The sequence below is a fragment of the Eubalaena glacialis genome, chromosome 4 (assembly GCF_028564815.1).
Source record: "Eubalaena glacialis isolate mEubGla1 chromosome 4, mEubGla1.1.hap2.+ XY, whole genome shotgun sequence".
Lineage (NCBI taxonomy): Eukaryota > Metazoa > Chordata > Mammalia > Artiodactyla > Balaenidae > Eubalaena > Eubalaena glacialis.
In genome coordinates this window covers 120,216,261-120,232,394 of record NC_083719.1, presented here as the reverse complement: position 1 = coordinate 120,232,394, position 16,134 = coordinate 120,216,261, and the positions used below count along the sequence as shown (strand labels likewise).

The following is a 16,134-nucleotide window of genomic DNA, read 5'->3' as shown; positions in this document are numbered from 1 at the left end:
CACACTGACTGGTTCTGGATCTTTCTGTCCCTAGAAAGGTAGCATCCTTTAAGGGAGAGCTATTGGCATATGTGCGTGCTTTAATCATACTAATCAACAGATAATGGATGAATGAATAAATGAATGCATGAAACGAAAAGAATGAAGGGCATCAGCTAAACTACCAAAATAAGAGAAGCAAGCGTCTTACAAGTGGTTACTTAACATTCTATATATAGACCCTCACAGGGCAGCACAAAATGTAGCCTCTTTCTCCCCAGTGTCTTTCCGATGCATTGTTCTAAGGGGGAACAGTGTGAGAGATGACACCAGCGGGGTGAGCAGGAATGACACAGCACCTCCCAGGAGCAGCAGGCCCAGTTCTGCAGCCCTCCCTAAGACAAAATCCCCACCGGAGAGAAATCCCATCCAAATCCTCTTTGTCAGGGCAGAGAAGGTCAACAAGACTAATCCTCCAGAGGACCTGGAATTCTGGTTCACCTGTGCCACACCAAAGGACAGCCTCCCGGGAGCAAGACGACGTGCCTCAGGGTGGCACACCCCAGCCTCCTCCTGCTCTGAGCTGACTCATCCTCGACTCACACATGCATGCACCTCAGCTCCCACCTGAGTGCAGGCACTATCCCAGCATGTGACCTTGGGCAGGTCATGCGCCTATCCAAGCCTCATTCTTCTCATCTGGAAAATCCAGATAATCCCAGAACTACCCTCAGAGTGCTGATTGGAGGAGTGGACAGATAATCCATGGAGCCACTGCCTGGCACATAAGGAGCACTTGGTGTCTGTCAGCTATAAACGTAGGCAGACAATGGGGACACAGAGGGACTCCAACATCGCCGTGCACTGCCCTTGCTTCCAGGAATGGCAGCTTGGCCCCGTGCACTCCAAGCAACCAGTACATGGTTCTTTACAGGAATTATGTGGCCAATCTCAGTGTGGCACATGAACTACACCTCTTTGACAATAACAAGAACTTAAAATGCAGCTGGTCTTACAGAGGGGGAAAGACCAGTGGGTGGGGATCGAAAGGGGAAAATGCAAACAAGGAAACGGAAGAGAAGGATGTCGCCAACCAGCTGCCAATATGCCAAGAGCTGTGCTGGTGGCAAGCCCAGACTCAGGAGAAAGCAGACACAGATCCCTTCGGGGACTCAGCACTCAGTCTATCAACAAAAGAGACCCGAGTGTCAGTCCTGCCCCTCAAGCCATCACAGCAAATATCAGCCAACCGGGAGATCGGCCACCAGCATTTGGACATCAACCAGGGCAGACAACTTGGCTGCTTTAGCTGGTTTTAGTCTTCAGAAACTGATATGCCTCTGTACATAAACAGTAGACACAGAAGTCTCTTCCTTTTCTAAAAATACACATCTGCAGTTCAGCACTGAGAAGGCCATCTAGAGCCCATAACAAAGCCGGCATCTGCAGATGTCTGGGCCCCAGGAGGAAAAGCATTTCCTTTATCAACAGCAAAGGGCGTGAAGTTGCCCTTCACCCCGGAGGATGACTCTGTCTCGGGGAACAGCACGGCACAGAGGTACTCCCTGACTGAGACAGACTGGACCTAACTCCCACCTCTGCCACTTGCCCTGCTCAGTTAACTTCTCTCAGCCTCAGTTTCCTCATCTGTAAAGTGAGAGTGAGAGCCGCATCCACCTGGTAGGGAGGGTTCTTGTGAGGATCAGAAATGACTGCAAAGGGACTTCCCTGGTGGCGCAGTGGATAAGAATCTGCCTGCCAACACAGGGGCTACAGGTTTGAGCCCTGGTCCGGGAAGATCCCACATGCCACGGAGCAACTAAGCCCGTGCACCACAACTACTGAGCCTGCGCTCTAGAGCCCGCATGCCACAATTACTGAAGCCCGTGTGCCTAGGGCCCATGCTCTGCAACAAGAGAAGCGACCGCAATGAGAAGGCCGCGCACCGCAAGGAAGAGTAGCCCCCACTCGCCGCAACTAGAGAAAGCCCGCGGGCAGCAACGAAGACCCAACACAGCCAAAAATAAATAAAATAAATAAATTTATTTTAAAAAAGACTGCAAAGCACCTAGGACAGTTCCTGGCACACAGCAGACCATCAATACACAGGAGCTTGGTCATTCCTGGAATCCCAGGGTCTCCCTCTCCCTTCATCCCTCTCTTATCCCTGAAATAAGCCAGCCAGGAAGACAAAGACTGATTTTCCCTGCTCCCCGGGCAGCTCACTCCTGAAGGACATTGCTGGTGTGTGTTCTGGGCAGCAACGCCAGGGCCAAGCAAGCAGGAGGCTGCTTGTTAGAATATGGAGTGGAGGAGGAAAAGAAAGCCCATCCCCCAGTCCTCAGGGAGGGCTGCTCCATGCACCCCGGCCTCAGCTAAGGGCCAGGGGGCAGAGGGAAGATAAGGCAGGGTCCCTCCGGAAAGGAGGCCACAATCGTCTGAGAGCGTTTCCTTCTGGAGTTCACAGACAAGGAGCTTTAGAAGGTCCTGCCTGAATCCTCTGAAACTGAATATGATTTGGGGTGAACATGTACTTTCCTGGGAGACAGTCCAGAACATCCATCAGACTCTCAACAAAGTCTGTGATACTCCCCTCAAAAAAAGGCTTTAAAACCACCAACTCATTAAGGGAAAACAAGAATGTCTGAGAAAAAGAGAATAACATAAAATGATCTCTAATTTTTAGTTCACATGTAATGATACTTACCAGGTGCTTTACCATGTGTCATGTCACTCAGTCCCCACGACAGTGGAAGATGACAGTCACCATCCCCAGATGAGGAAACTGAGGCTTAGAAGAGGATACCGCTTTCCAAGGCCCCTGGATGAGCAAATGGCAGAACCAGGATGCAACCCCAGGAGTGTGTGAGGCCAGGGCTCAGGATCCTCGTCACCACATCATAGTGTCACTTTCTCCAGGCCAAGCCCCAGATCTTACAAACTAGAAGGAAGGGTGGAAGGAAGGGCAGAAGGGAAGGGGGGTGGGGTGGGCGGGGGTTAGAACCTGACTTACAGTTCAACAATCTTTCCACTACACCCATCCTTCCTGTCTTCACACACTGACACTGAGAAATTTTCTAGACGTCAGGAAAGAAACAAGAAGTCGTAAGGAAGTATACAGAAAGCTGGGTGTGTTACATCAGTACCAAAAGCCTCAATTTCCTTGCTGGAAAAATGGGGATTATAAATGACTACTCCATGCACATCTGGGATGCAGTAAGCATTCATGAATGGTAGGGCATTATTGTAATTATTAAAATCTGGTGAAATCGCATGTCCTAGTGATCGAAGGTGCCATCTTTATGTCAATGAACCCCACACTGTTTGCTTCAATGAGCCCACCTCCCTGTGTCCCTGAACTCTGCTCAAATGCTGCTGAAAGAGAGTCCTCACTTTGGCTCCCAGCAGTGATCACACTCTCCCCTCCAGCTGCCTGCTAGGGAAGCCAGCTGCGGCAGCCAGCAAGACTTGGGAGCAAGCCTGGGTCCCAGAGCCAACTCTCCGACATCATCTGAGGTGCAGAGAGGTCTTGGAAACCTCCAGGGTGATTACAGGAGGTAGGGAATATTCATGGCAGGCTTCTCCAGATACTGAAAAGAAAAACAGAAAATAAGTATAAGAAGTTCTCAAAGGTGGGGCAGGTCCACCTCTGAGCCAGATATGCCAACAGGTGAAAAAGCCAGGATTTTGGTGGACAAGGGCTTGGGAGAACAAAGGTTTGGGAGACCTCTGACTCACAGCCCCTTCATCCCTACAAGAAACACATCTAACTGATGTGATTCTTCAAGGAAGATAATTTTCATGAGTTGGACCCACTCTTCACAGCCAGAATATACCAACTCTAGCACCACCGATGACGTCTCCACACATAAAACAACTATTAACAATAACAGCTGCATTTATTAAATAATTATACTCTGCACTGTCTTTTACATATATTATCTCATCTAAGCCTGAAAATGCATGGAATTTTGAGAGAATTCCCATCCCTGTTTTACAGATGGGAAATTAGCCTTGGAAAGTTTAAGTAGCCTGTCCAAAGTCATAGGGCTAGTAGGTGACAAAAGAGATTGCTCTTACTACTATGTGTTTTCAGATAAAATATTGGGTTCTACCCATGGGACCTCTACACATCTACTTCTCCTAGTCCTTCCAGAAAGTGAGGAACTTAATTATTCCACTCTATCCTAATCCAAAACACTTTTTATGCTAGGTACTGAACCCAAGATAAACTCCACTAAGCCAAGCATCAGTTATGCTCAGAAGCATACAAGACAGGGGCTTAAATAATACAAAGTATATGTGAGGTGAGGATATTAACAGATGAGGTAAAGGAGGATGTAACCATGAACCTTCTGTTGCACGGACCGACATACCCAGAACATTCCACACTCCTCTCTTCTCAAGAACAATTTCAAGAAAAGATGCCTTCTCCAAAGAGAACAAAACTCCAAAATGTTAGTAGAGTGTCTCTAGAATAAGGAAAGGTGACCAAAGAAGAATGGAGAGGAAATATCACTTGAAAAAAAAGCGCACACATAATACCCTGCAAGTGTTCTCCATTAATTTCCCAAAGCAAGTCATGACTTTGGAACCCACCCATTAACACAAATCAAAATAATTTGAACCAAATGTTCCCATTTAAAGGCCCTTTCCCCCTTGAAGAGTTCTACAATGTTCTACCAGGGTAAATGCACTCTCATACACCAGGCCACCTCACTCCAGTAATTACCACCAGACTTGAGGTTTGCTTGGCTCTGACCAAGCCACCAAAGTCTATGAACCCCAAAACCGAGAGCAGAGATCACAAGAGCAGTGGCGAGAGGTAGACACAATGAACGTGGGAAATTCTGCAACAGTACCTCCCTCTGGAAATGAAACTCTCTCTCTCTCTGGATTTCTGTTCCTAGGTCATCCTTCAACAGGACTCACACCCTCTTCAATTGGCCATCTCCTTTGCTCCAGCCGGAGAGATCTGTCACTTAGCAACTACTCTCCAACAAAATACTAAGGAAAACTGGGAAACCAAAACTAGGAAGCCAAGATGAAGTCAGACTTTTGACAACTCTTGCTCCCGCGCACTCATGGGACAAGCTTCAAGCAGAGCCAAGAAATCCATAGTTTCCATCAGACCTGGGCTCAGAGTGAGAGAAGCTCTGCAAAGGTGGCCTCCCTCGGTGTCACTGAAGAGTCACCCCGGACCACCCAGGTCAGGGCAAAGCGTTCTTATTAAACTTCAAGGACTCAATACACTGCAGGAACCACAGCACCCACAGTGCTCATCCAATCCGTCCTCAGTTACAGTGTAAGCGTAGCACCAGTGAGGTCTCGGATTTGGCCCAATACATCTTCCAGCCTAGGCAGCTGGCTTAGCACCACCACTGACACCACTCACCACCTCCTTAGAGCCCTTCCTTGACGCCTCACCTAAAGTCGGTCCCTCTCTATCAACCATGATTCGTTTCTTTCCTGGAAATTTTTGTGACTTACAGTTATTTTGCCTGGTTGCTCTCCTTTTCGTTTGCCTCCATGAACACAAGGCCCCTGCTTACTGTTTTATCCTCAGCCCCCAGAGATTGGCACAAAGAAGGCACATTACTAATATTTACTGTATGGGTGCGATAAGATGGTGAGAGGAAAACCACACAGAAGCCCTTGTAGATCCTCATGCGGTAAAAGATATATCCTAATGTTACTAACCTCCCGAAATAACCTGTTACGGATCCAGTTTTCATACATTTATAAAATCTGTTCTTACGACTTTTCACACTTTCAATGTCAGGGAAAATAAATGAATTACATGTGTTTACTATCTACCGTGTGAAAGGAACATTTCTTTTTATGTTCCTAAATTACCTCTATTGAACCTTTTCTTAGAGGGAGAACAGAAGGGAAAAAACTTGCAGGATAGATGTTAAAGGGGTGGCTAATCCAACTATTATTCTAGGATTTTGTGAACAAGCCCACGCTTACCCTAGCCATTCCTTGAAAATTTTCTCCCAGCTTATGAATGGAGTATGTATACGGGGAGCCCAAGAAGAAGGCTATATGAAACTCCACAGATATCTTTTCTGCTGACTCTGTTGGCCAACTAACGAGGCTGAAATAACATCATGGCAACTACCACTTACCCCGGGCTCTCCCATCTGTTTACCTAGGAACCTTATAACTATCTAAAATTTCTATCCATTTATTTGTTTACCGTCTGTCTTTTCCACGTGAATCTGAGTTTCATAAGAGTAGAGCTTTGTCTGCCTTGTTCACAAGCATGTAGAACATTTTTGGCCCCATTAAACAATTGACAAAGGAACTTAACAGTAACTACGTGCTTTGTGAGGTTGCCTAGGCTTCTGAACAAAGATGATGGGCTTGTTTCTTCCTGAAAGAAAAAAGTAATCTATGGATTATTCCTCCATGATGAGGTAAAGCTTTGCCAGTCCCTCCCCATCATATATTCACATGGCTGTGGGTAAACTCAGTTCAGGTTCTACCCAAAAACTGTGTAAGCTTAGCCTTTGTAACAACTGCAAATTCATAAATCACACTAACCATGATGATACAGGGACTCAATAAACTACCCAGGCCCTGAATGAGCCTATTTAGCAAGAGTAGAGTCAACATATATGTGGCAGATTATATTCTCCAAAGATGGCCACACCAACACAGCCCAACCCACGTGTTACTCTTACGATGAGTGAGACACAGACATCCATCAAGCAGTGGGACTACATTCCCCTCCCCTTGAACCAAATGGGCCACTGCAACAGCGTCAACCAAAAGAACATGGCGGAAGCGATACTGCACAACTTCAGAGGCGAGATCAAGAGCCAAGATGGCATCTGCCCGGTGTGCACTCCCTCCTGGCCTTGACACATGACTTGGGAGCCCACAGCCACCTTGTGGAGCTGGAGAGACCATACAGAGAGACCACATAAAGGGATGACCAGTTGCTCCCACCCCCAGCTGTTCTGGCCCTCCCAGCCCAGGTGCCAGACATGTGAGTGGGCCAATGAGTCAGGTGATTCCAGCCCCAGCCCTCAGGTCACCCTGGCTGACGCTGGGGAGAGCCGAAACAAGGTGTCCCTAATGAGCCCTGTCCACACTGCAGATCCATGAGTAAAATAAACCTCGTTGCTTTAAAACCATCGAGTTTTGAGGTAGTTTGTTTTTCAGCCACCATAGCTGGAACAACATACCAAATCAGTAATAACAGTCCCTCATCTGTAGTTCTCACCGCCATGTCCTAAGGGGGGGCGGGGGGGGACAACACTTCAGTCCACATACAGTGTATATTTACATACAAATATACAATCCCAAAATCTCTGGGTCAAGGAAAGTCATAAAACAAGAAGCAGAAAAAATACAGAACCGCACAGCACACAAAGCTTTTCCAAGTTCTCCGGTCTCTGAGCTCTTTGGACTCAAGGAAGCTGAGTCTGGCTCTTCGGCCAGCTGCCATCTTCCCCCTTCACTGTCCATTTCATTCGCACGAACAGAATGGAAAGGGAGAACATTTCCCTTTTGAGCAAGCTCTTCTTACCAGCTTGTTCACTCTCGGAAAAGCCTTACTCCAGAACTTTTTTGTTTTGAATAAGCCAGAATAGGGATTATTTACCTGTGTGAGAGCTCTCTTAGATCTGTTTTGGCAGACTTTAATCAACCAAACTTGGAAGGATATTCTTCTAATGAGGAAAATCCTTTAAATTTCACTATTTATTGAAAGAACATTTCACATGCATATGTCTATGATCCCACATGGGTGTCAGCATCAGACATACATGAGTTCAAATACCAGCTCGACCAATTAGCAGCTGTGTGACCTCGGGCAGGTTATTTAACTTCTCTGTACATCAGTTTATTGTACTTGTGATGGAGATAATAATAACCCTCAAAGGGGTGAGTATAGCTAACACTTATAAAGTGCTTACCATATGCCAGACACTGTTCTAAGCGCCCAAAGGCACTCAGACCATACCTGGCCCAGGGTGGGTACTCCATAAGCAGCGGCTGCCATGAGCATCATTATTACTAACGTTAACATCAGTAGATGACAATTTTTTCCTATGACTGAAGCCATAATGCTTTGGGATAACTCTGTAAGTATCAACTCTTATTACAGCACAAGAACCATGAGGCTCAAATTTATAGTCAACTCATACAACTGTAAACTCATAAGATGTATAAGGATCATCAGAGGTGTCTGTTAAAACGAAGATCCCTGGCTACACCTCCAGAGATTTTGATTTAATAGTCTGGGATGGAGTCCAGGAAGTTGTTTTCTTTTTTTTTTTTTTTTTATTATTATTATTTCTTTTTTTTAATTTATTTTTGTCTGCATTGGGTCCTAGTTGCGGCACGTGGGATCTTCATTGAGGCATGCGGGATCTTTCGTTGCGGTGTGCAGGCTCTTCGCTGTGGTGTGCGGGCTTCTCTCTAGTTGTGGCGTGCGAGTTTCCTCTTCTCTAGCTGTGGTGTGCAGGCTCCAGGGCGCGCAGGCTCCGTAGTTGTGGCACGAGTGTTCCAGAGGGCATGGGCTCCGTAGTTTGCGGCACGTGGGCTCTAGTTGAGGCACACGAGCTCAGTAGTTGTGGCACGCAGGCTTAGTTGCCCCGTGGCATGTGGGATCTTAGTTCCCTGACCATGGCTCGAACCCGAGTCCCCTGCATTGTAAGGCGGATTCTTTACCACTGGGCTACCCGGGAAGCCTCCGGAAGTTGCTTTCTTAACAGTCACCTGTGGGGACAGGTGACTCCAACAAACCCTACCCTAGAGATGCTGGTGTAAATATCCGGACTAAATCAGTCATGATGCCACAGAAATAGCATAAGCTCAGAGTCAGAAGTTCTGGCTTCTAGTCTCAGCTTTGCCTCTAACTAGTTCTACAGCTGGGACACAGTCCCTTAACTTCTCCGGGTCTCAATAAAATGCAGGCTTCAGACTAGGTAATCCCAAACGTGCCTCCTTCTCAAAATTGATCCCACAAGCTGACCACTAGAACCAAGTCCCTCAGATACCCCCTTGTTTTGTGCATTTGTAGCAAATGAACTAAGAGCTCTAATTTATTAAGCCCCACTGTGTGCAAGACCACTGCCTGGGATGCTTCATTCATTTAATTATTTTTAATGTTCACAACCGTCAGAGGTTCAATAACTGCCTGAGGTGACACAGCCAGTAAGTGGCAGAGCCTTGATTCTATCCCAGGTTTACCTGACCCGACACCTGTGTTCTTACACCATTATACCTTTGGCCATCTCACTGCAAAATTCATTTCTTTGCATTTCTTTTTTGTTTTGTTTTGTTCCATTGAGAATTAAAGGTAAACGCCTATACTCCTCAGCTCTACAAAGAACCAAAGGACAAGAACAGGACAGAGGAGGAGAGAAAGTGGGCCAGCTGGGAACCACAGCAGAAAAAGTGGGTCTTCTTATCATCCCAAAAGAGCTCAAATGAAGCTCAAAAAACAAGATACCACGTCAGAATGATGTCTTTAGTAGGAGGAACTGCAAGGGAGGTGGGAAAAGAGGAGAGCAAAGAAGTGAACACAAGCACTGAGGTTGGTCGTCGGGAGAGGGTGAACAAATAGTATTTCACCAAGATCTTCCCTCCCTTTCTTAATTCCTCTTACGGGAAGAACAGGACTTTCCGACAGAGTATCCTCTACCGTGCTCAGAAATACAATGGGAAAGTTTCTCATGATGTCCACTCTCTTGTTTTCTCTTGCCAAGTAACTTAAAGGGAACCTAATCCCAGGCCTCTCGCCTCCAAACCTCATTACTTCATCCTGGGGACTCAGAGGGAAAACGGAAAGCTGGTGCAGAGGAGGAGAAAGAGTATTCACTATGGCAAGTTCCAGAGAATGGGTTTATACAAACACTGGGTTTCCAAATTTGTTCTGTGAGAGATTTAAAGGGGTGTCTGAAGGACAGGCAGCCTGGGGTAAGTCACAAGGAAAAAGCACAGGACTTGAAATCAGAAAACCCCAAGTCCGGATCCCAGCACCACATGGGATACATCCTATCTGACCTGGGTCAAGTTACATCATCTTCCTTCAGATTCCACATCTGTAAAATGGGCACAATAACACCGACATCATAGACCTGTTTTAAAGAACAGATGGACTAATGTATGTGAGATGCCTAACATGGTATCTGACCCAAAGTTTTTCTAAATTGGGAAAGAGGTAAGCAAAAAATGAGCCATAAAGTCTTATTTATATTTGTGCAGTTTCAGACATCTTCAAACTACTCAGCAGGGAGACTAAAGATGGGGGCACCCTGCAATTCTCTTCCAATCTTCACTCTTCTAAGTAACCCAGGGACAACTCCTATGAAAACAAATGCCTTTGAGATGTGTCAAAACACCCATTGATGCCAATGAAAACCATGGTGATTACTTCAGACTGGGTGCATAAGAGACTCAGTATCATCTGAAGCCCAAAACAGAGCAAAGAGAAAAGGTGGCCTAATAAACACACCCAGGTAAGGGCATTTAGCTCTTGCTTTACAGGTGTTATATTGAATTCCAGTACTGGGAGGAAGGAAAACTTCTTTAAAGTTGTAAATGATCTATAGGACTCATTCATCACAGAGGAGAAGGCTGTTGGGCTTTCAGAAAGCCAGCACCTCTCTCCAGGGGCTAAGAATGAACCCTAGATTCAGGGAGAAGCCAAACCCCAGAGAGATCATTAACCGAGTGAGGCAGTGACTTGGCATGTCAGTTCAGGGCCTTGTGACTTAACCACCGCCTAGGGTGCCTGGCCCTGGAATTCAACAACAGAGGAGGCTGGGGTCTGGGGAACAGGGTCAGCTATCCTGCCTTTGCTCTCTAACAATCCAGACATCATGTCAAGGAATGCAAGGGTTCCATTCCTGAGAGAAGCATGCATGGTTACCAAGGCTCTGGACTCAGCATGGGCTTAAATCCTGGCTCTGCCATTAACTAGCTCTGTAATTCAACTCTCTGTGCCTGGATTTCCTCATCTGCAAAATGGATATAATAAGAGAACCAATCTTAAAGAGTTTTGTGAGGACTGTATGAGTGAATACAAATAAAGAGCCTTGATCACAGCAAGTGCTCAATTAAATGAAAGCTATTACTGCCTACCTCATTGTGTTATTAGCCAGCCCTTATTGGGCTTTTCTTCTGTACCATGTGCTAACCATAGGTTGCTTCCTTTAGTCCCCCAAAGCTCCATGAGTCAATGAGAGTAAAGCACTGAGCTCGATGCTCTCCCTGAACATAGAAAAGGCTCAACAAAGGGAACCCACTCTTGCTACTATCATCACTCAATCAAGCCCAAAACACCCCTTCACTCAGTTCTAAAAAGACACCTGGGTAAAAACAATTCAAAGAAAATCACCCATTAGCATCTATTGGGTAACATATAAATTGGGTATTTTTATGAGTCAGAGCCTCTCGTTGTATCAAGCCTTGATATTACCTTGAATATTTCATTTTAATTCAGATTCCAGGACCCAGGAGTTAAATGAATAAGGCCTCCTTGATACTCTCTTACACTGGGAGTCTATGGCCAGAAGAGAAGAGAAGGGGTCTCTATACCATAAATCTTACCTCTGATGGTTCAAACTGCCATGCGCTTTGAGAACACCTATTTAAACTCCAGAAAAGCTTGTGTGCTGGTAAAGCATTAGCTTTATATCACTTCATGAGCTAGGCAGAGGCCACCTCAACCATGAAAGAAATACCAAGAAAAGAAAAGATAAAGAAAAGATGTGATAAAGCTCAAACTTGGTTCAAAAAAAGTCAATCCCTAAAAGCACTTCTTTCTATTTCTGATCCAATCCTTTTCTATCAGAGGAAGATAAAATTGACGCCCCACCTGCCCCAGGCTACTTTGCTCTAACAAGTGACACTGTTCACCTGTGGACCAGGTGGACCAGAGCCTCAATATTGTAAGTAAAGTTCTGTTACTAACAATAATCTTGGTCTACACAGTAGGAATAGCACTCTTCAGGAGTATGGCACATTGTTAAATGGCCACAGATCTTTAACGCAAGCTTCTCTGCAATATGAATTTGCCATTCCTCTTATACAGAAGTGGAGTCCATTTCTCCACTCCGTTGAATCTGGGCTGGCCCTGTGACTTGCTTTGGCCAGCAGAACACGGCAGAACTGATGCTGCGTGGATTCCAGAGCCTAGGCCTCAAGAGGACCTGAAGCTTCCACCTTTGCCCTCTTGGAACACTGTCCTGAGACTGCCATTCCATGGAGAAGCCCAGGAAGAAAGACCACATGGAAGAGGCCTTGGGTCCCAGCCAGACACACTTGCATGAGTGAGCCCAGGAGAGGCTAAGAGAAGCACCCAGCCAATCTACTGAGTTGCCGGAATAGACACCATGGTCACCTTCAGTCTCAAAGGTTTGGGGTGATTGGTCATACAGCAAGAGATAAGGGATACAGGTACACTAACTGGAGTTTACTTTGTTTTGGAAACTCATTTCAAAAATTATCTCAAACTTCTCAAACTCAAGAACAGGCAAAAGCTAGGTTGCTGGAACTTAGCAACAGTGGTTACCTTAAGAGAGAAGGGATGGGATGGGAGCTTTATGGGATGCTGATAATTTTATTTCTTGGCCTGAGCAGTGATTACACAGGCGCATTCACTTTGTGATAATCAAACTGTGCAATCCTGAAGCTGTGGACTTTTTTGGATATGTACTAAACTTCCATTTTTAAGTTTAAAATAAGCGTCTCTTGGCAAAGTCTCTTAGAGAAGCAAAGGTATGTAGCTAAAGGAAATAAATGATCATGCTCACAATTTCTTATCTGTTGATCAAAATTTCCTCAGAGAAGCATATAACACACACAAGTCCAGTTTTAAAAACTGAACCTCACTTATTAAATATGAGCATGTTTCTTCCTTGCCAAAAACATGACCCATTTATGAATCTAAAGACATCCCTGAAACCCCAGGAAACTTTGTAATGCCTAGGTCAAGATATTCAAGTGCTGAAATTTTCATGTCATTTCAGAAAGATTGTATAAATCATTTCCAAAGTAAAAGGTCCTCAGAGCTTCTGCACTCACAGGTATGTCTCCCTTGGTAGGTCACAAGATTAGTGGACATTTGCCCCTGTCCAAAACATCCACTAAGACATTTGGTCCACACCAAAAGTTCCTTGAAATTTGGTCCTATCAAAAATATCCATGAGTCGGGCTTCCCTGGTGGCACAGTGATTAAGAATCCGCCTGCCAATGCAGGGGACATTCGAGCCCTGGTCCAGGAAGATCCCACATGCTGCGGAGCAACTAAGCCCGTGAGTCACACCTACTGAGCCTGCACTCTAGAGCCCGTGAGCCACAACTACTGAGCCCGTGTGCCACAACTACTGAAGCCCTCACGCCTAGAGCCTGTGCTCCGCAACAGGAGAAGCCACCGCAATGAGAGTAGCCCCCACTCACCACAACTAGAGAAAGCTCGCACGCAGCAACGAAGACCCAACACAGTCAAAAATAAATAAATAAATAAATTTTATTTTTAAAAAAAAAGAATCCATGAGTATATTTGGTCCATGCTACATGGTCCTTGATGTTTGGCCCGGCCAAAAACACCCATGCTTGGAAAATGTCCCTGGGTTCAAATAGCCCGTAACATTTACTTACACTTTTGGTTTACAGGATTAATACATAAAAAAATACTACCATGTCTTACTGGTCCAATAATTGTACTGAGGCTGTATTGCCAATGATAACCCTTCTTGCCTCAGTAGTCTAGCTGGCAATGCCACGTGGGGCTAGGTAGATGGGTCAGGGTTCAAATCCTGCAAAAGAGCAGGATTTATATTAACTATGCATAGCCAGGAAGAGTCCTACAGTTAGAGAAATGAACAGAGGATGACTGACAAGTTGAGGATGGAATCTCTTGATGTATGGTGCATTAATATGTTGTTACTGGGCATTTGGCTGGATATGGCTGGGTCATTCAATAAAAGCTGAGTTTGAAAAGAGGAGCTTGGTCAAGCTGCTATGTAAAACGGGAGGCAAGTGTAATGTAAACACTTTACAAAGTACCTTGCTTGTCTCCTACCACATAGAGGTCTGGGTGTGAGAGTCACCATGAGGGGGATACCAGGCATCTAATTAACTCCCATACAACTACCCCATCACCCAGGATTAAGAGGCAATACTTCCCTTGAATCAGTGCCGTATGGAGGTACGATCACAGTACCCACAAAAATGTCTGACACCATTTAGAGAGGTTTTAGTGGGTGTGACTCCCACACTTATCAGTCAATTGGTGGGGACCACCACACCCTCACTAGTGCCTACCTACTGGCTGACTCAGCCTGACCAAATCAGGTGTCGAATCCATAAGACATTAGTAAGGTTTCCCCTACCAGTAAACCACTGACCATTGGTCAGACAGCTGCAAAAGAAAAAATAATAACAATAATAACCCTTCTTCTGCTGCTTGGCAATGTAACATCTTTATTTGAAAATTCCACCAGAATATGGCAGAAATAGTATACTCACAATAGAAAAGCCAATGCTGCATTATAATGGTTTTTGTTACCATTTCCATTTCCTTAAAAGAGATAGGACTAAAAGGCACTGGCACTTTGGAGAGGAGAACTTGCAATGCCTGATGTACAACTAGTCAGGATTCGGATAACATTACAATCAGTCAAGATGGGACAGGAAAACAGCAGCACAACATTGGTGCTAAAGGGAAGGAAGGAAAACCCTGAATAGGTTAAAAGGACACACAGAAGAGGAACCAAATGCAACACTATCACAGGTACTTCTAAGAACTCTTCATGATATTCATGTTGATGAGGTCCTATTAATGTTAGGAGAAAGAAACTCGTTAAAGAGGCAAGTAAATAGAATTGAAAGCAGACTTCAACCTTTAAACCCAACTTCAAACCCAAACCCAACGCATGGAATTCAAACTCCAGAGGAATATAATAAAGTGACCAGACACAGAAAACCATTTCTTATGCATGAGCCCTGTGCTCAAGATGACGACAGAATTCCTATTTACATAACTTATGACAATATTCAATATTTAAGTGCCAGTCCCACATTATCCATAATGGCACCTTCAAGGGGGCACCAACACAGTTCACTCAGTTATTTACTGTGCACAGTGTAGCACTGGGTTAGACTATGCCATTGATTCATGCACTAACAATGAAAAGGTGAGAAGACACAGATTTACATATGAGAAAGTACTTGCATTTGCAAGGGAAAGAAATCTCAACATTAACCCTTCACTGCACATGATGGATTTCAGAATTGCAAATATAAATGGGATTAGACTACTCCTAACGAATGCACAAGTGAGAGGATGCTTGTTTCACTTTTCACAATCACTGTGACAAAACATATCTTCTTTGGGTCTAACACTTGAGCATACAACAATGGAAAGTAACACCCGTAAGTGTCATCCATGTTGTTTGGACTTCCATTTGTGCCTTTGGAAGATGTAAATGAAACTTTTAAGCACTATGAGGAACGCAAAAGAAAAGTTAGGTGACCTAATGGTTTATGTTGAGAAAATGTACGCCCATGGAAGGCATGGCAGAAGATGACCAGAAGCTTCAAGATTTCCACCAGAAACTCGGAATATATATATGTCAGTACTGAATGGCAATCACAGGATGAACAACGCTGTGCTGACGCAGCAAATTTCAAGAGCTGATGGTAGTGCACCATACCTCAATCTGGAGATTTGCTGACATACTAAAAGATGAACAGCAAAGCAATCAACAAGTTAGCACCCAGGCTCTTGGTAGTCACACTCAAATACAGCCACCAACTACACAATACCAACAAGATCAAATTCATATTACTGAAATTGTTTACGCATATAATGAATATAAAACCAGTAATCAGGTCAATATATACCTGAAAAATTGCTCAATGACTTAAGAGTAACCCTGACAAACTTCATGATGAGGATGAACAAGAATAAATGTGAAACCCAAAATTCATCATGAATTACAATAATGTAATGTAAATAATAATAATGTAATGTAAATAAATAATGTAAATAAATAACGTAAATAAAATTTTAACTAAGTAAATGTTTTTATCATTTAACGAATCATGGACCAAATGTCTCAATGAAAGTTTTGGACAGGACCAAATTTCAAGGACTTTTTGGCATGGACCAAACATTCTGCAAGAGAT

At 44.7% G+C, this 16,134-nt stretch overlaps 1 protein-coding gene across 6 annotated transcripts in view; it reads right to left on the bottom strand.

Annotated features, from left to right (window-relative positions):
• The window catches only part of ARHGAP26 (Rho GTPase activating protein 26), a 496,856-nt gene that overhangs the window by 416,223 nt on the left and 64,499 nt on the right, over positions 1 to 16,134 (bottom strand). The window contains exon 1 of one of the 6 annotated variants that reach the window (XM_061189775.1): positions 2,687 to 2,862. The exons of the other annotated variants lie outside the window; for them this stretch is intronic. Coding sequence (XP_061045758.1) covers positions 2,687 to 2,708 — 22 coding nt within the window. The 5' untranslated portion in view covers positions 2,709 to 2,862. Of the gene's footprint in view, positions 1 to 2,686; positions 2,863 to 16,134 lie in introns of those variants that run through there. 6 annotated transcript variants of the gene reach the window in all.